Below are 25,996 nucleotides of genomic sequence, written 5' to 3'. Positions count from 1 at the left end.
ACTCCCTCCCCACCAGTGTTTTTTTTTTCTACCATAAAAGGTGCCTGTAATGCCAGGCCATTCTTAAGGGGTGAGGTGATCACCAAGGGACCTGCCCCACAATGGCCAGGCCCCCTGCAACCAGTCACAGAATCTATGGAAAGGCAGAATTAGTCTTGGCTCTTTCATTAATTCTTGGGAACCATTTTTAGCAAGCTGTAGAAATGGTGCTGGTATTCTATAACCCCTGAAAAAAAAAGCTGCAGGGCCAGGGGACAGTGCTCTGCTCCAGACACAGCACACCACCTTCTGCCTACACCTTGTGCCTGGTATTAAGCTGCCACAGTTGCCGCTATCCCTCCTTCTCCCTCCTCCCTGCCCTGTTTCATTCCTCACTATTCTTTCTCACCCTTTCTGCCCTTCATCCATTTCCTTGCCTTGTTTCCTTCCTCACTGTTCTCCTCACCCTCTCTCTTCTCTTTGCCCCGTTTCCTTCCTTCCAGCTCCCCCACCTCTCTCCCTACCCCTGCTCTCCTTCTTATTCTCCATCCCCTGCCCTGTTTCCTTCCTCCCTGCTGTCACTCTTCCTGCCCTGTTTCCTTTTTCACTGCTCTCCCTAGCCCCTCTATTCCTTCCCTATCCTTTCTTTCCTGCCTGCTCTCCCTATCTCTCCTCCCTCCTGCCTTGTTTCCTTCCACATTGCTATCCCTTCTCTCATCCCCTCATTCCACTCCCTTTGCCTTGTTGTTTCCTTCCTCTCTACCCTCTTCACTTTCTCTCTCCCTTCCTTGCTCCACTTTCTCTCTCTTTCCCCCTCACATCTCTCCCTCCCTTGCCCTGTTTCTTTCCTGCCTGCTCCTCCTATCTCCCCCACCCTTACTACTCTCTCTCTCTGTTCCTTTTTCTCCCTCCTGCCTTGCTTCCTTCCACATTTCTATCCCTCCTCTCTCTCTGTTCCCCTCATTCCTCTCCCTTGCCTTGTTTCCTTCCACTCTACACTCCATCCTTTCCCCCTCCTACCCTGTTTTATTCTTCACTGTTCTCTCCCCCCCCCCCACACACACACACCTACTCTTCTCTCTCCCCCCTCAGCCTCATTCCTCACCCTTCCCTTATTTTCTCTCTAACCTCTCTCTACTCCCTCCCGTTTCTTTCTTTACTGCTTTCTCTCCCCAACCTCCTCTCATCTCCCAAGGACTTCCTTGCATCTCCCTCCCCGTCCCCTATCTCCCCTCCCTTCCCCTGCGCCTCTTCCTGCCCCTCCCAGTCCGTTTCCTCGCTCTTCTCCTTCTTTCTCCCTGCCCTGCTTGCCCTCCTCTCCCCGCCCCTCTCTTCCTCTGGTCCTCTCCGGCCCCCGTAGCCGCAGCCCCGCCCGCGTTCTGGTTCCGGCCTGAAGACTTGGGAGGAGGGTGGGAGGTCCCCGCCCCGGAGAGCACCAGGATCCCGCCGTCCCGGCGTGGGTGGAGCAAGAGGAGGCGGCCGGCATCTGACAGCTCAGGATCGGTTCGGGCTGCTGCTATGTGCCCGGGTTCCTGCCCCGTCCGCCCTCACTGAGCTGCAGGAACCGGAGGCATGGGGGACGGGGCGGAGGAGGAGGAGAGCGGGACCGTGACCGTGCAGCACCGGCTCACCCACGGTAAGCACCGGATCGAGGAGGGGGGAGTGCGCGCATCCAGTATATCGCATATAACACTGTAACCTTCCAGCTCGAGGCGTCTGATCTCGCAATGTGATATCCGTTCACACCACTCACTGCAGCACTTAGATTCTGACTTCTCGCACTGTGTATGCATGGTTTTTGTTTATTCTTAGGCGATTTTTATGACTATATATATATATATGTGTGTGTACTATATTAATTCCATCGTAAAATGTCCGTATATGCATGTAATCAGACCTGGGATGTTTGCAGTCTAGGACTGTTGAAGTAACATAGTCTCCACAGACACATTCAGACTGTGTGTATATACACATCTGTGTGTCTATATATTTATAACATTCTGTCTGTGTATGCATATCTATGTATATATACCAGTCAGTCTTAGGCTATATGGACATGCTAGTGTGGTTGTAAGGTCTGTGCGACAGTGGTATGTTAACATGTATGTATATGAGTTCTGTATTGATATATTTTCAGAATATTACTATTTAACAGTATCTGCTTTCTGTCATCATTCACATTTTGTGTATGTGTTTGAACCTGTCTCTTGCTACATATGTTATAATATATATGATGGATATATTATATATTTGTTATACACATAAGCGGTATATATTCTATGGTATATAAATGTTAACATTTACACAATTTGCTTATGTACAGATCTGTATAAGTGCCTCTCTGTACCAGAAATTAGAATATATAATAATGTTATGTAGTGTGTGTGGCCTTAGTCTTGAGGGCTGCTGGCAGATCAGATTTTCAGGATATCTCTAATGAATGTGCTAGAAGGAGATTTACATGCCTTCTGCCTTCATTGTATGCAGATCTCTTAGGGATATCCTAAAAACCTGACCTATTGGCTGTCCTCCAGGTTTGTGTAGAGTTCCTCTTTTTTAATTCAAGACTCACATGGTACAGACACTTAGCTAGTCACATAGCTTGAAATTTTATTGTAATGTCTATTTTCTCCCTTCTTCCGTTCTACTCCTTCCTCCAGATGGCTTGTCCAGGTAACTGAGCCAGTGCAGGAGAGATGTCTCCTAGACCAGACCCTCAAGGATCCCTTTCCTCCACCAGGTGTCACCTCCATACTCTCATTTCCCCTCCGTGTGAGGCCCAAGTGCATCACCTCTGTGACACACCCAAGCCTCAGCAGTCCTCTGGTTTCCACCCCCTGCATTTTTGGCTGGAGTTGCTGGCATTTGTGGTTCCGCCCAGTTTAGTGTATAGACCTAGGAAAGCATTCTCCCTGACTCTCATCTTACACACAGGATGAATCCTCCTGGAATCTGGGTCACCCCTTTTGTAAAATCTTCCCTGGAAGAAGGTGACTGGTTACATGTGGATGGATGAGTCAGAGAGTATTATGCAATCTGCAGAGACTGCAGCCCAAGTCCAGGTTACAGCAGGAGAGGGTGGGAGGAAAAGACACACCCCCAGGCTTGCACACCCCCACATTCATGCGCTCTGTGCAAGTGTGAGAATGTATGTGATGGTGGAGGAGGGGGTATCTCTCTCCTCACTGCTTGAGTTGGAATGTGTTTTTAGATTTGGCTGTAGTCCATTCTGTAATGTGTTCAGCGCTGTTTCTAGGTGGACTTTTGGAGTTCAGGGGATGTGGGTGAGAAAGATTCTGACTGTTCGTGAGTGTTCTTTATACCCTACTGAAGCAGGTGTTGAGGGATTGAAGGGGGGTGGTTAGTTGAGCAGAAGTTAAGGATTGGGGAGAAAGGTGGTGAGAGACAATATGAGATATGCTTGCACTGTCTCTCTTCCCCCCCCCCCCCCCCCCTTTCCCCAACTTCCTCCTCTGGTCTCATCAGACAAGTGCCATGCAGAGCCTTGTTTCTTCTTCTTTCACATCCTGCTCTTGTCAAGGAGACATAGTGCATGGTATTTGTCTGCCTTCTGTGCCCTCTGTCCCTACCTATAGAGTTTGTTTTGACAGAGAATGCTTGGTGTGGACTTCCCCTGCACTTCTTTAACTGACCACAAGATGTCAGCCTAAAAGCAATACAGTCTTAACCGCACTGGTTTTCTCAAGTGTAGCTTGGAGATAGGAGCCAAGGCTGGAACCCAGGAGGACTATAGATGTCTGCTGTGCCCCCAGCCCAGCGAGTAGGAAGGAGCCATAACTGGGAATGATGTCCACATCTGCTCCTGTGTGATACAGTAACTTTGCTTTCTCTGTTTTCCATCCTGCAGCAAACTTGACGGGACATGAGGAGAAAGTCGGCATTGAGAATTTTGAACTGATCAAGATCCTGGGAACTGGGGGTGAGTGAAGTGGAGGAGCTTTCTGAAAGACCAGGGCTGAGGTGATGGGGGAAGCTATCCTTTCCCTCAGATACCACCAGGGCTTTTTTTGAGGGGGTACTTGGGGGTACTGAGTACCGGCACCTTTTCCATTGTCTGCTAAAATTGACCCATGGTCCCCAGGTTTTAATGAAAGAGCTCAGGCCCTATACACCAATTCTGCCTTCTCATAGATTCTGTGACTGGTTGCAGGGGGGGGGGGGGGGGCTGGCTATTGTGGAGTGGGTCCCTCAATGCTCACCCCGCTCCTGAAGGGTGGCCTGGCATTTGAGTACCGGCACCTTTTCGCTAGAAAAAACGCACTGGATACCACCCATTCTGCACCTGCACTAGCTTACTACACCAACTGTAACTTAGATCAGTTCCTTATATCTTGATTAACTATACAAAGAACTTGCCTTTAGTTTAGCCACCCACTTATTTATCCTAACTGACTCTGTACCGCACATCTTGTCCCCATCTATATATCTGCACTTGGCCCCTGTAGATATTCCATCGTTGTTATGCTTATATCATATTATATTTATTTATTGTGGCATTTATACCCCGCTCTTTCCCGCTCAATAGCAGGTTCAGTGCTGCTTACAAAGTGTGGTACAACGTATCACGGAGATAATACAGGTTTGGGAACAATGTATCAACGAGATGACATAATTATATAGAGTAGGTTCAGTGCAGCTTACAAAGTATGGTACAAAGTATCGCAGGGATGATACAAAGTATGGAACAAAGTGTTGTAGAGATGACATAAGTTACATAGAGTAAGACAATAGTAAGAGATGTGGGGAAGGGGTTGAAGTGTGGGTAATACTAGTGTTGTGGAATTATGTTTGAGAATTAGGATAGGTCATTTGGGTAGGCTTGTTTGAAGAGGTAAGTCTTCAGCAGTTTTCGGAAGGGTAGGTGTTCAGTGGTTTTTCGGATGTGTCGAGGTATGGCGTTCCAGAGTTGGCTGCCTATGACAGAGAAGTTGGATGCATAGTATGTTTTGTATTTGAGGCCTTTGCAGTTGGGAAGATGAAGTTTGAGATAGAAGTTCTGGTCCAGTTCCTGGCTGGAAGATCGATCAGGTTGGACATGTAGCTTGGAGATTCGCCATTGAGGATCTTGTGGATCATTGTGTGGGCTTTGAAGTTTATACAGTGGGGGAAATAAGTATTTGATCCCTTGCTGATTTTGTAAGTTTGCCCACTGACAAAGACATGAGCAGCCCATAATTGAAGGGTAGGTTATTGGTAACAGTGAGAGATAGCACATCACAAATTAAATCCGGAAAATCACATTGTGGAAAGTATATGAATTTATTTGCATTCTGCAGAGGGAAATAAGTATTTGATCCCCCACCAACCAGTAAGAGATCTGGCCCCTACAGACCAGGTAGATGCTCCAAATCAACTCGTTACCTGCATGACAGACAGCTGTCGGCAATGGTCACCTGTATGAAAGACACCTGTCCACAGACTCAGTAAATCAGTCAGACTCTAACCTCTACAAAATGGCCAAGAGCAAGGAGCTGTCTAAGGATGTCAGGGACAAGATCATACACCTGCACAAGGCTGGAATGGGCTACAAAACCATCAGTAAGACGCTGGGCGAGAAGGAGACAACTGTTGGTGCCATAGTAAGAAAATGGAAGAAGTACAAAATGACTGTCAATCGACAAAGATCTGGGGCTCCACGCAAAATCTCACCTCGTGGGGTATCCTTGATCATGAGGAAGGTTAGAAATCAGCCTACAACTACAAGGGGGGAACTTGTCAATGATCTCAAGGCAGCTGGGACCACTGTCACCACGAAAACCATTGGTAACACATTACGACATAACGGATTGCAATCCTGCAGTGCCCGCAAGGTCCCCCTGCTCTGGAAGGCACATGTGACGGCCCGTCTGAAGTTTGCCAGTGAACACCTGGATGATGCCGAGAGTGATTGGGAGAAGGTGCTGTGGTCAGATGAGACAAAAATTGAGCTCTTTGGCATGAACTCAACTCGCCGTGTTTGGAGGAAGAGAAATGCTGCCTATGACTCAAAGAACACCGTCCCCACTGTCAAGCATGGAGGTGGAAATGTTATGTTTTGGGGGTGTTTCTCTGCTAAGGGCACAGGACTACTTCACCGCATCAATGGGAGAATGGATGGGGCCATGTACCGTACAATTCTGAGTGACAACCTCCTTCCCTCCGCCAGGGCCTTAAAAATGGGTCGTGGCTGGGTCTTCCAGCACGACAATGACCCAAAACATACAGCCAAGGCAACAAAGGAGTGGCTCAGGAAGAAGCACATTAGGGTCATGGAGTGGCCTAGCCAGTCACCAGACCTTAATCCCATTGAAAACTTATGGAGGGAGCTGAAGCTGCGAGTTGCCAAGCGACAGCCCAGAACTCTTAATGATTTAGAGATGATCTGCAAAGAGGAGTGGACCAAAATTCCTCCTGACGTGTGCAAACCTCATCATCAACTACAGAAGACGTCTGACCGCTGTGCTTGCCAACAAGGGTTTTGCCACCAAGTATTAGGTCTTGTTTGCCAGAGGGATTAAATACTTATTTCCCTCTGCAGAATGCAAATAAATTCATATACTTTCCACAATGTGATTTTCCGGATTTAATTTGTGATGTGCTATCTCTCACTGTTACCAATAACCTACCCTTCAATTATGGGCTGCTCATGTCTTTGTCAGTGGGCAAACTTACAAAATCAGCAAGGGATCAAATACTTATTTCCCCCACTGTATGTTCCTTGATTGGGAACCAGTGAAGTTTCTTACGAAGTGGTGTTGCGCTTTCGAATCGTGGTTTGCCAAAAATGAGTCTAGCTGCTTTGTTTTGTGCGGTTTGGAGTTTTTTCATGATTTGGGCTTGGCATCCAATGAAGATGCTGTTGCAGTAGTTGGCAGGGGTGAGCACTGTGGATTATACTAGATTGCGGAAAGTTTTCTGTGGAAGGTATGGTTTCTGTTATTTGAATTTCAGTGCTATTAAATGTGTATATTTTTGATACTGTTTCATGGTAGTCCTATTATTAGGCCTCAATTTGTTGCTGTCATTCTATGTCTGTACTTGTTCATTTTTCTATTGTTATGCTGTTAATGTAAGTTTGATGTTAAACACCACCACCTTTGGTGAATCTCTTCATAAAGATGGTTAATAAATCCCAATAAATGAATAACAGGGTGAACAAGGAAGAAATTCTTGGGTAGGTAGATGGATAGCTTGGGTATCAGTGGTTCACTGAACACTACTACTACTACTAATCATTTCTATAGCGCTACTGGCCCATAGGACTTTCAGTTTGTCTGTGGAGTCCGTACTGCCCCTTTCTCTCTGGTGTATCCCATGCTCAGACACCCCTTTCTGTCTGGAACTCCCAATGCTCTGAAACTCCATCTTTCCACAGCATACGGGAAGGTGTTCCTGGTGCGGAAGACAACAGGACATGACTCAGGGAAGCTGTATGCCATGAAGGTGCTGAAAAAAGCTGCCATTGTACAGAAAGCAAAAACCACAGAGCACACCAAGACAGAGAGAATGGTTCTCGAACATATTCGGCAGTCCCCGTTCCTTGTCACGCTGCACTATGCCTTCCAGACGCACGCCAAGCTGCATCTCATCCTGGGTAAGGGCCATTTACTCCATACCCCTCGCCTCTTTTGTGCTGCATCTCCTCTGGGGTGGAGGCAGTACTGATCCCCCATCATCCTGCCCATTTCTTCTCTTTGTTTTAGACTATGTCAGCGGAGGGGAGATGTTCACACACTTGTACCAGAGAGATCACTTCTCGGAAGATGAGGTTCGGATCTACATTGGGGAGATTATTCTGGCGCTGGAGCACCTGCACCGGGTGAGAGAGGGGTGAGGGTGTTAGAAGGAAAGAGATCCCCTGGGTCAGTTTCAGATCTCATTTACAAGGGGGTGGGGAGAACTGTGCTGGAGCAGAGAAGGGAGAGAGTTAGACATCTCTCAATCCCCACTTAAGCAGGGAAGACAACAGACCACGCTCTGGCTGAGAGCGGGTTCTGTTTTTCCTGTTTTCGCTGTGGCTCGTCACCTGTGTTATCTGCTCTCTCCCTGATCCCCAGCTGCATGTTATCAAGGTGTCTGTTTGTCACTCCCTTCTTTCTTGACTTTTGTCCCTCTGTCCTCCCTCCCCTTTCAGCTGGACATTGTCTATCGTGACATTAAGCTGGAGAACATACTGTTGGATAACGATGGTCACGTGGTGCTGACAGACTTTGGCCTCAGTAAGGAGTTTGTCACCGAGGAGGTAAGCGAGAGATCCTGAGACCACATTGGAGCAGCAGGTGTAGTGATGTCCATGCTGTCAGGGAAAAGGAGGGGAGGGTCCATGAGATTCAAATCCTTATTGGACTCTCGCTTCTCTTAAGACATCATAGTTAACTTTTATGCATTTCCAAGAACTTAGGAACATTAGAAAAGCCATGCTGAATCAGACCAAGCTCCATCAAGCCCAACATCCTGTCTCAAGGTCATAAGTGTCCAGCAGATTCCCAGAAGTAAATCTGTTTCTTGTAGCTGAGCTCTAGGGTTTAGCAACAGCTCTTCCAAGTCTACTTGTGAATCCTCATCCTTTGACAGCAGATTCTATGATTTGTTTTTAGTCTGCTGGTCACTACTTTCATGGAGTATCCTCTTGTTTTTATTTTGTTTGAGGAGTGGACGAGTAGCCCAATTTTTAGAGCAGCAGGCTGAGAACATGGAAAGCCTGGTTCAGATCCAGCTGCAGCTCAATGTCATCTTGGACAAGTCACTTAACCCTCCTCAATTACCTCAGGTGCAAACTTAGATCATGAGCCCTCCAGAGACAGAAGAATGCCCACTGTACCTGAATGTACACCACTTTTGATACCTTTTAGGCTTGTAGGTGGTATACAGGGGTGTGCTGGTAAATTTTTAACAACAGGCAGTAGCCTATTTACTTGGCTGGCAGGGCTCAGCATCCCCACCAGCAAAGTAAAAGAGAATTCAGCAGGGGGCCCAAGCCCACATTTTGGGAGCCAGTTGTAAAGTAGCCGTGGAGGGCCTTACTTTAACAACTGGCTCCCAAAATTCTTAAAAACTTAACAACCAGCTCTTGCGAGCCTGTGAGAGCCTGCTCCAGCACACCACTGGTGGTATATAAATAATAAAAACATACAAAAGATTCAACAACTGGTCATTATTATCATCATTAATAATGTTCCCAGCAAACCATAAGGAGAAAGGAAGCAAAAGGGACCCTCGGCCTAGTAGTGTCCTGTTACTGCTCTCCTGGATTCACATTTTACCTCATGGTGTTCCTGACTTCTCTCTCTCTTCTGCAGAAAGAGCGGACCTACTCCTTCTGTGGCACAATTGAATATATGGCACCAGAGATCATCCGTGGGAAGTCTGGACATGGAAAGGTGAGCAGCACTGGGCCTCGCTGTCTGTACTCCCCACATTTCAGACACTTGTGGGCTGATGTTTCTTATAACAAAGAAAAATAAACCCTGGAGAGTTCAGTGGAACTAATTAAAGCAGGAACAAAGCAATAGGGCCTGAAGGGCTACCCCCTGGGATATTCAGGAAGCTGAGAGAGGTGCTGGTAGGAAGACCCATGTAGAAGGCAACCAAAACTATTTTTTTTTTCCGGTTTCAACCAAAACTGAATCTGTGGTCGAAATTCGCCATGCAGCTTTGGCCTAAACCAAAAATGAAAACTATACTGGCACGTGCCCTCCCCCCCCCCTCCAACAAATGCAGGCCCCACTCCGGCCTTACTCTGCCCCCCACCCAGGCCTACCCTGCAAACCCTGGTGGTCTAGTGACCTCATCAGGGCAAGTTGTGGCAGCCTTTTTGAGACTGGAACTGAAATGGGCAGGAGTGAGATAGCGCCTGCCCATTTTGGCTCCAATCTCAAAATGGCTGCCTCAACCTTCCATGGCAGTCTCTGCAGCTATTTGACTGCGGAGCCAGCATGGGCAGGATTGACTGGAGATTGCTTCTGGTCTGGTGAGGCACTAGACCACCAAGGTTTGTAAGTAAGGCCTGGGGTGGGGGAGCAACAAGTGGGGGTCCGTTTTTGTTCAGGTGTGGGGGGAGGGTGGAATGAGGCCAGAGTGGGGCCTATTTTTGTTCAGAGGGGCACCAGCATTTTTGTTCAGAACTGAAACAAGGCCAGATTTGGTGTTGAAACTAAAATTCAGTCAACCTCTAGTCCCAAGACAAAGGGCTATATGATGAGGCCAAAGTGGGGATGGGGGTGTGGCAGGAGAGACAAGGGTAATGTTTTCAAGTATTTCTTCAGGGTGAAGGGTGGTGGGTATGTGGAACTACTTCCCAGGGGGGAAGGATGAGGCAAGTACAACAACAGAACTCAAGAGAACCCAAGACAGTGTTATGGAGAAGTGAGGGGAAAACCAGGAGTCAAGGAAGGAAAAACCAGGGGTTAGGAAGAGTAAAACTGGGAGTCTGGGAAGATGTGTCATGCCATACCATGGCAGAAAGGTAGAATGGGCAGAGACTGGCTAGGTCTTATGGTAATTTCCTATTGTCTCGCTCTCTCTGTGTCTCTCGGTAGTCTGTGGACTGGTGGAGTTTGGGAATCCTGATGTTTGAGCTGCTGACAGGTGCTTCTCCCTTCACTCTGGAGGGAGAGAAGAACTCGCAGGCTGAAGTCTCCAGGTGAGGGTTCCTGTTTGGACAGAACCATCATGCGCTGCTGTGATATTTGTCATACCATGCTTAGGGTATATGTAGAGGCCTCATCCTTCAGTGGTGGGGATAACAGTGCAGTTTTGTCCCATGGTACTGGAGGGGAGAAGGGGTTTATCAAAGATGAGTTATCAGAGATTGAACTTGCTTTTGGCTTCTCCTGAAGGCGCATCCTGAAGTGTAATCCACCGTTTCCTTCCATCATCGGCCCTATTGCCCGTGATCTACTGCAAAAACTGTTGAATAAAGACCCCAAGAAGCGCCTGGGATCGGGACCTCGAGGGGCTGAAGAAATTAAATCCCATGCTTTCTTCAAGGTAAGACTGGAGAAGGGAAAGGGCCTCATTACCTTAGATCCTGTGTCTATGAAATGTGTTCCTTCCTGTCCGGTAGGAGTACTCCAGAGAAGGAACGATAATGACATGGTCCCATTCTCTCACTCAGTTGTTAACAGGAAACCCTTTTCAGGTATGCTGGGGTGAGGGGGAGGGGTCCATCAGCCCAGCCAAATATTAAACCAGAGATCACCTCACACTTATCAGGGGTCCATCCTCCAAACTAGGCAATAACTCGCAGTCCTGCTCAGCCCCACTGGGGATTATATTCTTCATTGCAAGGCCCAAGGACCAATGGTGGCCTCTGGAGACCTCTAGGGTGATCCCCATTGTCATTCTGGGTTTCTTTTTTTTTTTTTTTTCACTACTCTCTGCCACTTTACCTAAGCTTACAACAAAAAGAGGGTAAGAACCATATGCTTGAAGGTCAAGGCATTTTTCGAAAGAAGAAGAGAATGCATTTAGAAACACCCACCTCCTTGAGGATATCCTCATTGAAAAGTTTGAAGGTGAGCTGGAAGGGATGGATGTCATTGACACATATTGCAGCCTCACATGGATCCGGAGTGGCCCCACCTTAAAAATTATATTTATTTATTTTTTCAAAATTTCTATTCCGCGCTATCTTTACAAATCAACATACAGAGTTTAAAACATATGAAACAAGACATACAAACTATAATAATAAAAAAAAGTCCAGATGTCACTTTAATTATTTCATGATGTTTTAAATTAAAGTGATATCTGGACTTTTTTTATTATTATAGTTTGTATGTCTGTTTCATATGTTTTAAACTCTGTATGTTGATTTGTTCATCAAACTCATATATTCAGATTGAAGGCCTGACCAAACAAAAAGGTCTTTAATGCAACTTTAAATTCTTTCAAGTCCCTCGGAAACCAAATCTTTGCTGGTAAGTCATTTCACATTTTAGGTCCTGCAACATAAAATATAGATGTTCTGTTCTCCTCAGGACGTAGAGAATCCACAAAGCGTGGAGAACTCAAAGAAGACCCACGGATACTTTGTAAAACAAACAAAAAAGTGGGCACAAAACCAGGAGTCCCAGAGACTGGATCACAGTAAAGCTAAAACCAAATTTTATTAATTAGTATATTTGACTCGTATATTTGACTCGACACAACCGTCAAATATACGAGTCAAATATACTAATTAATAAAATTTGGTTTTAGCTTTACTGTGATCCAGTCTCTGGGACTCCTGGTTTTGTGCCCACTTTTTTGTTTGTTCTCCTCAGGACATACCATGTGAAAAGGTGGCACATCCAGCAAATTGGAAGCTATGTTGTGTTATGTTACACTTCACTTCTATTGCTACCTTTAAAGTTTTGTGCAGATTACGAGATATCAAGAAACTGGACACAATAGATCCAGGAATTACAATTTAGATGATCAATATCCTATCTGACTAAGACAGATTATTCTTAAACAGCCAAGTTTTTAGGCAATGGCGAAACATCAGATAAGTACATAAGTACATAAGTAGTGCCATACTGGGAAAGACCAAAGGTCCATCTAGCCCAGCATCCTGTCACCGACAGTGGCCAATCCAGGTCAAGGTCAAGGGCACCTGGCACGCTATGTAATAATGCTAATTGATACAGGCAGCAAATCCCATATCATAACAGCTTGGTAAAAAACTGAGGACTTCAACATCTTTCGAGATTTAAAACCCTTTACAGTTAGAAAAAATAAAAGTATCTGATTTCGAGTTTTACCTGTATAAGAAGGGGCCAAACCATTCAAATCTTAAAAATAATTATACACAATTTGAACTGGACCCTGGCCTCAACCTGTAGCCAGTGCAGCTCAATCAACAGCGAGATTATCAAATCAAATATACCAGCTGAAAAAATCTAACTGCTGCTTGCTGAATTAGTTGTACCTTTTGTAGCAAAGTGCTCGAACATCCAACATAGATAATATTCTAGATAAAATTAGAACCTGAACTAGCAAAAAATTTACAAATAGTCCTTAAGTTTTTGATCAACTAAAAAGATTTCTGAATAAGGGTTTTGACATGGCAAGAAAAAGTCATTGAACTATCCACTTAGACATCTAATATCTTAGAACAAATATTCAAATACAAAGGAATCTGAAAGTTCTAAAACTTTGAGGAAGTTCTGAGTTGCAGGGATCCAGCCACATAAAATTGTTTTTTTCATGATTTAATTTAAGATAATTACCCAACATCCACTGTTCAATCAGTTGAACACAATTTGTAATACTAATCAAAGTGGTAGGCCAGTGTCTCGTCTGATGACCTAGTGAGCCCTTGGGTCCCGCAGGGGAGCGGATGGATAACCCCAGTCGTTCCCCGAGGACAGCCGAGCAACCCCTAGTCTTCACCCGCAGCAACCACCGTTCACCGGGGGTTGAGCCCCCAGCTGCAGGCGGCCAGCGGGACTTCCAGAACCGGGGGGTTGACGGACTGACCGGGCACCACAGGACCAGCACCACGAACTGCAGGCAGGCAAATGGTCAAGGCAGGTGGCAAATAGAATAGTCCAGGAGCAGGCAAATGGTCAAGGCAGGCGACAAATAGAATAGTCCAGGAACAGGCAAATAGTCAAGGCAGGCGGCAAATAGAATAGTCCAGGAACAGGCAAATGGTCACACGGGAAAGTCAGGGAGCTAACTACAAAGTTCAAGCAATCCCACAAGAAGGCTGGAACCTCTGGAAACAGAAGCCGAAGCAACATCCTGCAGAGAACCTGCTCTTTAAATACTGTCAGCTATCAGCAGCTGAGGCCCAGCTGACAGGGGCGGCCACGTCGAACGTCATCGCTCAAAGAATCACTCTGATTGGTCCAACCCCGGCCCTCAGGCGGAGCCTCAGTTCCATCGTCCCAATCTGGATCCTCCAGGGCAGAGTTCTGGCTCCCGCGCTCAGGATGCGGAGAAGATGCTGACCCCCGCATCCCGGCGCCATCTTCCCTGCCAGTATGAGCGCGGACTCCACAGCCGGCGATGGGGAACACGGAGGCTGTGAATGCCGGCCTTTGGACACCGCCTCGGAAAGGCCGGCCATCGCCCCGATGGATCCCGGCCTTTAGCCGCGATCTCAGAAAGGCCGGCCATCTCCGCGAAGGAGCCTGGCCATGCCCGTCCCGAGACCGAGATAGTCGGCCATCGGGGCAGGGGCCAGGTATGCCGTCCATGATCGTGGGATCCTCTCCCCGGGGCTCGCTTCCAAGGGAGGAACAGACTGAGGGAGCGAGGGATGTGACAGCCAGTCCTGAGAGACTGACGATCATAAAGTCCGTGAAGGTTGGTATAAATGCAATGTAGACAATAGTTCTAATGAAATTTTATTAATCAAAACTTTAAACACCAATAGTAAAATAATGAATCCAATACTCGATCAGCAACCAATACAGTGCAATCAAAATGGGCGTAATATGCTCTCTTCTCGAATGTCTGGCAATTAATCGTGCCAGGGGCGTAGCCAGACCTCGCAGTGGGAGAGGGCCAGAGCCCAAAGTGGGGGGACACATTTTGTTCTGCCGTCCCGCCGCCGTGCTGCCCTGCTGCTCGCCCCCCGCCACCCTGCCACTTTCCACCCACTGCCGCAGCAAATACCTTGGCTGGCAGGGGTCTCCAACCCCCGCAAGCTGATGCATTGTCCAGCACTGGTCTCTGGCGCCGCCGCATTGCCTGCCCTCCTCTGTCTTCCCCTCACGACCTGCATGCTCCTTTTAGTGAAATTGAGCGTGCTCGACATGAGGGGAAGACAGCGCTTCAGCTGGCAGGGGTTGAACACCCCTGAAAGCAAAACCAGGGGCCCACAGGAAATTTGGGGGGCCAGGCCCTTGTGGCCCCACGTAGATACGCCACTGAATCATGCAGTAGCATTCTGTACAATTTGCAAAGATTTCAAGGAGCATTTAGAAACACTTATTAATGGGGATTAACAACACTCTGAAATACCGTTGTAAAGTTGTAATCAGTCAAAAGATGCTTAAGGTCTCTGATCATTCTTAATTTTCCAGAGAATGTAGTAAAAGCAGTTAGCTTACAGGGTTTAAAAAAAATTTGGATGGCTTCCTAAAAGAAAAGTCCATAAAGGGGGAATGAGGCTTGATATACCGCCTATCTGTGGTTTTTGTAACTACATTCAAAGCGGTTTACATAGTATATACAGGTACTTATTCGTACCTGTGGCAATGGAGGGTTCAGTGACTTGCCCAGAGTCACAGGGAGCTGTAGTTTATTAAGATGGACTTGGGGAAAATCCACTGCTGATTTCTAGGATAAGCAGCATAATATGTATTGTACTATTTTGGGATCTTGCCAAGTACTTGTAACCTGGATTGACCACTGTTGGAAACAGGATGCTGGGCTTGATGGACCTTCGGTCTGTCTCAGTATGGCAACACTTTGATAGTATTACATATCTGTTCTTGCATTGATAATGTTGAATCAATAATCACACCTGATGATTTAGCTTTCTGCACAAAAGATATTTCCATTCTATCAATTCAAGTCTTAGGGAAAGATGGAATTGAATGAATAGATAATTTTGGAAAAAAAAAACTTTTTGATTGTATTACATGTCTGTTCTTGCATTGAGAATGTTGAATCAATAATCACGCCTAATGATTTAGTTTCCTGGACAAAAGATACTTTCATTCCATCAATCATGCAAGTCTTAGGGAAAGATGGAATTGAATGAGTAGATAAACTTAATAATACTCAGATTATGTTAAGATGATTACTCATCATCCATTGTTTCATCATGCTTAAAGACAATTTGAGCAAATCCAAAGTCTTAGAAAATGGCTCTCCTGCTCTTAAAAGAAACTGAATATCATCAGCATAAATTTGATAATCTAAGATCAATGTATAGAGCAAGATACATAAAGGTTTAAGAAAAACATTAAAGTTGCTGATAAAGCTGAGTGGAACACCTGAAGAAAATTCATAAGCTCTTGACTCTGTATCACACAAAATTGTCTCATTGACAAATACAAAACAAACCATTCAAAACAATACCATCTATCCCAATCGACTTTAACCAGCGTAGTAAAATCTCTTGGTTGATGGTATCAAAAGCAGCAGAAATATTCAATGATAGCAAAAGGAAACAAGATCCCTTATCAAATCCAGCACAAATTGTATCCAACAAAGACAATAATAATGTTTCAGTGTGGTGATCATTGTGAAAACCAAACTGAAATTGGTCTAAAACTTGATGACTATCAAGAAATCCAATCAATTGATCATGAACACTCTTTTCAATCACCTTCACTATAAAAGGTAAATTTGATATCGACTGATAATTACTAATCACTCCAGCATCTAATGAGGGACTCTTTAGCAAAGGTCTTACAGATGCCTTCCTTAATGATTATAGTTTATTATGCTTGATATTATACCACTTGTACTGATAAGCAGGTCTAAGCAGTTAACAATCACATATTAATAAAAATAAATTAAAATAGGAAAGGAATGCCATAAGCTCACAGGATAGATCACAAACATCCAAGAACCAACAGTAGGAGGCTAATACCATTTCAAATGAGATCCAGCTATTCACTCAGTGGCTGTAACCCAAACACCCATTGAAAGAAATGAAATTTTAACAACTTAAATTTGGAAAAGGTTTGCTCTGACCGCAAACAAGGCAGTTTGGAGCAATAAAATGTTACGCAATATGCCTTGTGGGTTCTAAGTGGGCTACCTTGGGACTGGGGAGAACTAAACGGTGGGGATCAGTAGACCTTAAGCCCCAGATTCTATAGGAGTGACCAAGTGGTTAGAGCACCGGTCTTGCAATCCGGAGGTGGCCAGTTCAAATCCCACTGCTACTCCTTGTGATCTTGGGCAAGTCACTTAACCCTCCATTGTCTCAGGTACAGACCTAGATTGTGAGCCCTCCTGGGACAGAGAAATACCCAGTGTACCTGAATGTAACTCACCTTGAGCTACTACTGAAAAAGGTGTGAGTAAAATCTAAATAAATATATAGCTTGATTGAAATTGCACGTGCAAATCCGATCATATTCTGGATTTGCGTGCACAATTTAATTACTTAAGCCAATCAGCGCCGATAATTGCCACTTAACAAGCAATTATCGCTACTGATTGGTATTAATTAGAATTTATTCGCACAGCTTGCTAGGCATATTCTGTAAAGTGATGCGTGTAGATTCTAATATTCGCTGCCAAAAGGAGGTATGGCCATCAGCGTGAAATGGGTGGACTATGGGCGTTCTGAAAATCTACACACACGGTTATAAAATACACCTGCTCCATGCCTAACTTAGGCACTGGTATTTACACCATTTTACTTGGCATAAATGGATATACCTAGAGTTAGGTGCAGGCATGGCCACTAGGTGTATTCTATAAACAAATATGCCAGGCAGAAATATTTTCGGTGTTGATTTTTCATGCACCATATATAGAATTTAGTCCTAAATGCCTAGAAGTGGTGAATAGAATCCTGAGAGAAGCCAAGTAGAGTACCTAAATAATAGACCTTGTGAGTTGAGCAGAATATCTTGAAAAGAATCTGAAAAGGGATGGGTAGCCAGTTTAACCGAATAAAGGGGGAGGGGCGGTAATGTGATCAAATCTTTTAGAACCAGTTGTTAACCGTGATCAAGTCTCTCCCTTCCTTGAGATATCTCTGCCACCCCTTTTAACCCAGTAAGCTCTTAGCAGGTTCTGGGTGACTTTGAAGGGGGATATTGAGAACTGAAGCTCATTTTCTGAACCCTGCATTCCTGGATTTGTGATGCTTTTAGCAGGCCACACCGACTATTTCTCCCTAAAGCACCAGGACTAACCCTCACATCCATTGGTCAGTGAGATGAGCTGGGAACTTAGGGTTCTCCCTTTATTCATCCATTTTATGGTAGTGTACTGGAATAGTCTGTGAGGCTCCTCCTGTTCCCCTGTCTTATATCTCTATATAATAAAAGGCACCTCCAACGTTCCATGAAGCCTCAAGCCGGAAACTTGAGGCGCCAGAGATATCCAGTTTGGCCAGGAGTGTCTGGCCCGCCCTCGCGTCATAACGTCATGACGTCGAGGGTGGCGCCAGAGATATCCGGTTTGGCCAGGAGTGTCTGGCTCGCCCTCGCGTCATAACATCATGACGTCGAGGGTGGCACAATGACACTCGGCCAAACGCCATCTCCCCCTGACCCTCGGTGGCCATTTCCCACCTCCAGAGGATAACATCGCCCACACAACGTCAGAGGGAGGGAGGTGGGGACGCAGGCATCGGCGACACGTGAACTCCCCTTGCCCATCCATGGCCATTTTCCAAATCCGCAGGACTCCCATCGCCCTGCACAAACTCGGAGACACGGAGGGAGCGACGCGGGCAGGCAGCCTGAACCTAGGCCACACGCAGGGAGCCAGCCTGCCTGAACGTGCCAGGAAGGGAGCCAGCTATATCACAGTCGGAGGGAGGGCCACAACCCAGAAAGGCGCAGGAAGGGGGGGGGGCACTCGAACCTGAAGCTGCGAGGGGGGAAGGGAGGGGGGAGGGCGAAAAACGCCGGGCGACGGAGGGACCACCATCCTGAAAGGCCAAGGGAGGGGGGCCAACACCCTCAACCTGGGATTCCCTCTCACACACACACACACTCATTCTCGCACACACACACACACACACACTCTCTCTCACTCTCACTCTGTCACACACACACTCGCACATTCACTCTCTCTCTCTCTCTCTCTCTCACATACACTCTCTCACATACACACTACGATGCAGAAAAACGCCGCCAGACGGAGGGCCCACAATCCTCGAGGCCGGGGGGCCCACGACCTGAGGCTGGGAGGGGGGAGGGGGACGAGAAGGAAATGGGAAAAGGAAACACAGGGGGGAGGGGGAAGCACGCCAACACACGGAGGGGGGACCCCTGCGGTACAATCTCTTTCTCGAACACACACTCTCACACAGACAGTCTCACTCTCTCTCACACATACACACTCGCACATTCACTCTGTCTCTCTCTCTCACACACTCACTCTCAAACATACACACTTCGATGAAAACCTTGCTGGCGCCCGTTTCATTGCTCTCAGAAACGGGCCTTTTTTACTAGTTAACATAATAAATGATGGTGGATAAAGGCCAGAATGTGCCTTCCAGCCTGCCTTGCTGAGGTTTCATCCATTTTGGGAAGAAGTGGATATAAATTCTCATATGCAGTCTAGCACCAACTTCCCCCCCCCCCCCCCAACCTTCCAACTCCTTTCTCAAGCCTGCCTAAAATCTCCCTCTCTGGTGGTTTCCACCACCTCTACTGATAGGCCATTCAGACCTTGCCATCTTTAACTTTGCTTCTTATAAAACCAAAGCTTAAGTCAGCAGCCGGTGTTATTACCAAGAAATAATCTCCACAGTCACCAAGGATAGTGAGGCTGTAGTCAAAATTCCCTCCCATACAGGTCACTCTGACCCTCTTAGAAGCTGGATGCTGTGGTACTGCTGCTCATTAAGGCCCTCATGATCAAAAGCAAACTCCAGCACTAGAGGCTGTTAACGCCATACTAGCGCCGGAGTTTGCTGCCGACCCATGATCAGAGCCCTCGAGTGCGTGAAACAACGCACTCGAGGGCTTGTAGCACAAGTAGCATGCAAATGCATGCTAAACAGGGCTCTTAGCACAAGTAACCGGCAAATGCAGGCTAATCAGCGCTTAATGCATTCATCCCCAATGATCAGCGTCCAGCGCACCAAAGATTGTGTCGCTGGCTGCGGCAAACTCAACGCCAGCTCCGAGCTGTCATTAGAGTTTGCCGATCATTGGGGAGGAATGGTGAGCCCTGTCCAGCATGCAGTTGCATGCTGGCAGGCCCCCGTTCCCCCCCAAAGCAAACGCGAACAAGGGGCTGGAGGTCTGGTGGACCTCCGGTCCCCCCGACGATCCCACCCTCCCATGTTCAGGGAGGGCTGGAGATCCGGTGGGTCTCCAGCCCCCCCAAACCCCCAGAAAATGTCAAGTGGCCGCCGCTGGCCAAACCCTCTCCCACCCTCCCACCCAGCGACTGGGGGGGTGGGGGCTGGAGGTCCAGTGGACCTCCAGCCCACCCCAACTCCCCACCCCCAGCGTTGTCCTTCCAATCTCTGGTGGTCCGTGAGGATAAGTAGAATTAGTACTAATAGTAGTAATGACAACCCCCCTCCCGGCCCCCCTACCTTTAGTTGGAGGAGGGACGCAGCCTGCCTCCCTCTTCCAGTCGACGCAGCCGCAAAATGGCGGCGCCCAGCCCCGCCCATTGCATCCTGGGATGCGCTGGGCGGGGCAGGGTGTTTGACAGGTTTGGCCTTTTGACAAGCAAGTGCGGGAGGATTGTGCTGAGCGCATGCTCGGCACAATTCGCCCGCACTTTTACATGATAAAGATAATTGCGCTGCTTAAATTTGTATGCATTATCTTTGATAATCCGTGCGGTAAAGCCCCGCGCTGTTCCAGCGCTATTTTTAGAGCGCTGTTTGGAACAGCGCGGGGCTTTTGATCATGAGGGCCTTAGGTTGTATCCCCCGCTCCATTCAAGTTAGTAAAGTGTTTTCTTCTTAGAGGCCTGAGGCAATCATACCACAGCATGCTGGAACAGACTGAGAGATGCCTTGTCTGATGGGAAGGTGCTGTCCTTAATTCCTCTGCTTAGTATCTTCTCTACTCTTCCTGTTTTCCAATAGGGGCTGAATTGGGCAGATTTGGCAGAGAAAAAAATGAAGGCCCCCTTTAAACCTGAGATCCGTAACGAGCTGGATGTCAGCAACTTTGCAGAAGAATTCACCAGCATGGACCCAGTGTATTCTCCGGCAGGAACTCCCCCCAACTCGGATCCTGTGTTCCAGGTACTTCCAACTCATGGTATGTGCTTCCCTTAGTACTCTGCAACAGGACCCCCCCCCCCCCCCCGCCCCCTCAAAACGTGGATCCTGTGTTCAGACACACATCATGTACAACCTATAATCCCCCATAGGACTTCTTTAAACTCAAATTCTGTGTTCCAGGTGTATGACACCTCTGGTCTGCTCTCACGCTATACTTATGCCCCTTGTTCTCCTACAGGGGTATTCTTTCATTGCACCTTCCATTCTCTTTAATCGCAATGCTGTGATGACCGATGTGATGGATCTCCATATGAATTCAGAGCGACCGGGCAGTGCTGCTGTGGCTCGCAGTGCCATGATTAAAGTGAGCTTGCTTGAGTGTTTCTGACATTTACTGTCTGGGTAGGTGAGGGGTGTTTTATGCATCTGCAAAGCTCTAACCTCTCCCTACTCCACAGGATTCGGCCTTTTTCCAGCTTTATGATTTGGACATGAAGGAGCCAGCGCTGGGAGAGGGCAGCTTCTCCATCTGTCGGAAATGTCACAGTAAGCAGACGGGGAATGCGTACGCTGTGAAGATCCTGAGCAAGAGGTGGGTGGGGGGTCGTGGGAAGATGGGATGAAACTGTTAGCAAGGGTGGAGGAGAACTTTGGGGGGGGGGAGTGGGCAGAGATGGGAGTCCTGGGATCTGGTTGCTGAATTTCTTGTCTGTGGCACAGGATGGAGGGCAGCGTGCAGCGGGAAATCACTGCACTGAAGCTGTGCGAGCCTCATCCCAACATAGTGAAGCTGCATGAAGTGCACCATGACCAGGTAACAACTGGGGAACATCAGGGAAGCACTGGATGGGCAGAGAATTAAGGGTGCCAGGGGCAATGCTGGACAGCTGGAAACCAAGTAGTCACATGTGAACATCAGGGGCCACGCTGAATGAAAGCTGTGAGATGAAAAGGACGAGAGGAGTACTGGTGGACATCAGGGTCAGACTGGTCAAGCGGAGCACAGGAGGCTGTAGTGGGGACCACAATGGATGTATGGAAAGCTGCAAGACCAGTGAAGGCTATACCTTGCTGGAGAATGCTCAGGGACTGAGAAGAGTCAATGTAGATAAGAGGAGTGCTGGGTGACAAGGGCCACATTGGGGATTCTAGGGGCCATGCCAGAGAGGAACATGTGGTTGTGCTAGAGGCTTTGCTAGGAAGGATATTTCCCAGGAGACACTAGCCCCATGCTGGATAAAAGGACCATACTGGGTAGAAGGACTGCTGGGAGACCGAGAGGCATCAGGCAGGTAGAGTTTTGAAGGGCTCATTGGTAAGAAAAAGGGATTGCTAGGGGTCTTGTGTGAGTTGCTGGGAGGAGCCTGAGTATCAGAACCAGAACTCGAGGGTAGATGCAAACCCTGACTCCAGGAACCTTACCTAGTTACCCTTTGCCTATCGCTGCCTGCCCTTCTAGTTCAGTAAATAAGATGTTTTCCTAATGTCTGCCCCTATCAGTACCACACATATCTGGTGATGGAGCTGCTTCAGGGCGGAGAGCTGTTGGACCGCATTAAAAAGAAGAAGCACTTCAGTGAGTCGGAGGCAAGTCAGATCCTGCGCAGCCTAGTGTCGGCCGTCAGCTTCATGCATGATGCGGGAGTGGTGCATCGAGACCTGAAGCCTGAGGTGGGAGTCTGGGGCCCAGGGGATGTGTAGCATCTAGCACTGAGAGCTGCTCACTTTGCTGCCTTTTCATGTGTAAGCTTTGCTTCTCTTCTGCCCCCTCCAGAATATCCTGTTTGCAGATGAGTCGCAGGATGCACCGGTGAAAGTGATCGACTTTGGTTTCGCACGGTTGCGGCCTCAGAATAGCCAGCCCATGCAGACCCCTTGCTTCACCCTGCAATATGCAGCCCCTGAGCTGTTCAAAGACGAGGGTTATGACGAATCCTGTGACCTCTGGAGTCTGGGAGTCATCCTGGTACATCCTTCTCCACTCTTCTCTGTCCCAATGTCCTCTCTCTTATCAGCTATCTCTTACCTTCTGTCCTCTCTCGCTTGTTTCCCCTCACAGTCTTTCACCACCTTTTTCTCCTCTGCTGTCTTCCTATTCCCTCCCCACTTCTTTTCATCCCTTCTGTCCTTTCCCACTTGCTCAGTGCCCCTTTTTGCTCTCCACAGTACACCATGCTCTCGGGACAGGTGCCCTTCCAAAGCACGCAAAAGGGGACAGCCATGGCTCATGCTGCTGACATTATGCGGAAGATTAAGGAGGGGGAGTTTTCACTAGAGGGTGAAGCCTGGAAGAATGTCTCTGAGGGAGCCAAGGAGCTGGTGCGAGGTATGAAAATGGAGCTGTCTGCATGTTTTGCTGTTGTATATTCTAGGGCCAAGCACGTAGTTCAGGGGCTTTATGTTTTATTGTTCTTAATATCACCCCCTCCCCCTGGGTTCATCAAAGATGGCTTCTAGTCCTCTCGCAATACAGTCTTGTAAGTAACACCTGTTAATATGCTTCAGCTGCTTCTTTATGTACCAGACAATGGAATTTGTCATATCAATGGTGTCATTACCTTGCGGTGGTTGCTATGGCAATTAGTGTCTATGCCTGCTGCCATGGTGATTACAAGCTTATATCCATCACCATGGTAATTTCCTCCTTTGTCACAGGCCTTCTCACGGTGGATCCTGCCAAGCGGCTGAAGATGTCCAGCCTGCGCTACAGTGAATGGCTGCAGGACGGCAGTGCCCTGTCCTCCACACCGCTGATGACCCCCGACATCCTGGAGTCCACAGGATCCACTGTCCGCTCCTATGTCAATGCCACATTCATGGTAACAGCTGATATGCGAGGGGAAGGGAGGAGGATATGTGGGTGTAAGGAAGAGGGAGGAGTGAGGTGGAGAGGCAGGCAAGGTGTGTGGGAGAGTGAAAAGACGTGTTCGTGTGAACAGTAGGAAGATGGGGAGGAGAAAGTGTGTGTGAATATATTGTTTAATATCCACTATTATAAGAATACAAGCAGGAAGCCGCAGTGGGGACAGATCCCATTACCCACTAAGGGAGTAGTTTTATGAGTTGGCGCTTCCTTTTAGGTGCCCTAGTGCTGCACAGTGAGAGCCTATTCTACAATGGCATGTGGGCGCCCAGACTCCGTTTCGATTACTAGTGTAACCCAGTATCAGCACATCTTACATTTAGGTGTCTGCAGTTATATCTGCCATAGACCTGGTGTAAGCTAGGCACATAAGTCCCCCCCCCTCCCCTTGTGAATGCCCTCCTTGCATTTATGCACTGTGCCACTTACAGGGCCGGCGGAACGCGGTAAGCAGAGTATGCATGGCGGGGGGGCGCCAACATTCAGGGAGCGCCAGAGACTGCCATGCTTACCCTTGCTTACCCTCCCTTCACCGCCACAGCAATGCCACCATCCCCCTCCCACGTACTACTACCTTGCCGCCCGCCCTAGTGGTGTAGTGGCCTCTGCAGTTCAGGAGGCAGGAAAGAGTCCCACTCTTTCCTGCTCGTTGCCGCTACTCCATCTGCGGCGCTCTCCACTTTTCTGTGACGTGGACGGCCCTGCTGGATTTGGGGAAAACATGGCGACGACACCCGCAGCACAGAAGAGAAAAGCGGAGAGCACTGGAGACAGAGTAGTGGCAGCAGGCAAGAAAAAATGGGATTCTTTCCTGCCCCTGCAGCCGCAGAGGCCACTACACCAGGGTGGGCAGCAAGGTAGAACTATAGCACACTGGAGGGGGTTGGCAGTATTACTGTGGGGGGGGGGGGGGGCAGGTTTTGGCATAGTATAAGTCATCACAAGGACAAAATACAAGGAAACCAATGGACTGCATTAAGGGCTTAAAGCCCATTTACTAGTGTTAAAACAAATGAGATCTGCATGAAAGAAAATATATATTTTTTAATTATTTTGACTTACGAAAACCACTTGTCCCTGACACATTTGCAAAACAGAATAATCCATTTGTTCAAAATGAAGATGTGATTCCATGTGTGCCCCAATGAAAGAAGAGTTTAATTTTACTTCCAATCTTTATAACACCAGGCTTCCCAAGGCAGATTACAACAACAGTTAAGATGAACCCATCAGTAAACAGGATAGCCTCACTGAAATTTGGCCATATATTACTGTATTATATAGAACAGTGTAGAAAAAGGAGCACAAATATATAGCCTTTATTAGTGCTCTTTTCACCAGCTACAATAATTTTGTTTAAGCAGTTTTACTGATATTCAATTTTTATTTCTTGATATTTATATCTACATATGGGAAACTTTCAAATAAATTAAAAAGCTGTCAAGTAAAAAAAACAACTTTTGTTCTTCACCTTTTAAGGCACTGGGCTGAAAAAGGGTGTGGGGTGGGAGAAGGGGGGAGGGAGATGCTGGACCAGGGGGGGGCCAACGGATAGTTTGCAGGGGAGTACAAGGGACCCAAGTACCGGCCCTGGCCACTTATGCACATCCTGACAGAATGGTGTTTAGTTGCTTTGTCACTACATAGGTGTCTCAGTGTACACTTACCCATGAAAGTGCTGGTGTTCTGTACATTTACGTGCATAAACAGCACGGAAATATGGGTGCCTTTTACCCTTCATGCTAGGTCCGCCTCCCTTCTTTACTATATATTTCCTTCCTCTCGTCTCTTGCTCACTCTCCACCTTCCTCTCTCTTCCAGGCATTTAACAGAGGGAAGCGAGAGGGATTTTTTCTGAAGAGTGTGGACAATGCACCCCTGGCCAAGAGGCGGAAGCTGAAGATGTCCAGCACTGGAGTGGAAACTCGGCGCAGCTCCTCATCTTCGTCGTCCTCCTCATCGTCCTCCAGACCTGCTCCCACTCGCTCCCCCAAGTCCAAGGGGCCTCTCAAAAAGACAGACACCTTCTCCCCGCCCTCTTAGCACACTGGTGGAAGGTTCTGTCACAATACTGCGGACACACTGCTTGTTTATTGCTGGCTGTATTTCTGTTATGGGTTTTATTATGGCTTTACATTTTTAAATGGGATGCTCTGCAGACAGAATGAGGAAAACGGGAGATCCTCCTTCCTTCAGTCTCAGTTCTCAGATCAGCTGCCACCTAACTTCCACCTCATTCTGCCCATATAAAATAATGAGTGGAGTGGAACAGGTGGATGTGAAGCGTCTGTTCACGTTTTCCAAAAATACTAGGACTA

General features: G+C 47.5%; 1 protein-coding gene across 1 annotated transcript; it reads left to right on the top strand.

Annotated features, from left to right (window-relative positions):
• The first annotated feature begins 1,111 nt into the window (after positions 1-1,111).
• On the top strand, positions 1,112-25,996 carry RPS6KA4 (ribosomal protein S6 kinase A4). The gene is made up of 17 exons (XM_030217806.1): positions 1,112-1,615; positions 3,848-3,919; positions 7,355-7,573; positions 7,683-7,798; positions 8,114-8,221; positions 9,279-9,359; positions 10,518-10,621; positions 10,818-10,968; positions 20,675-20,836; positions 21,054-21,179; positions 21,274-21,407; positions 21,536-21,629; positions 22,316-22,486; positions 22,590-22,781; positions 22,982-23,141; positions 23,471-23,634; positions 25,500-25,996. The coding sequence occupies exons 1-17, from the start codon at positions 1,552-1,554 to the stop codon at positions 25,719-25,721; spliced, it is 2,340 nt and encodes a 779-aa protein (XP_030073666.1). The 5' UTR covers positions 1,112-1,551; the 3' UTR covers positions 25,722-25,996.

Source organism: Microcaecilia unicolor, chromosome 11 (genome assembly GCF_901765095.1).
Source record: "Microcaecilia unicolor chromosome 11, aMicUni1.1, whole genome shotgun sequence".
NCBI lineage: Eukaryota > Metazoa > Chordata > Amphibia > Gymnophiona > Siphonopidae > Microcaecilia > Microcaecilia unicolor.
This window is presented reverse-complemented; position numbering and strand designations above follow the sequence as displayed.

Coding starts and splice junctions, on each gene's coding strand:
- RPS6KA4 (XM_030217806.1), top strand. CDS start 1,552: ATGGGGGACGGGGCGGAGGAGGAGGAGAGCGGGACCGTGACCGTGCAG. Junction 7,574..7,682: donor CAAGCTGCATCTCATCCTGG/GTAAGGGCCATT, acceptor TCTTTGTTTTAG/ACTATGTCAGCGGAGGGGAG. Junction 22,782..22,981: donor GGAGTCTGGGAGTCATCCTG/GTACATCCTTCT, acceptor TGCTCTCCACAG/TACACCATGCTCTCGGGACA.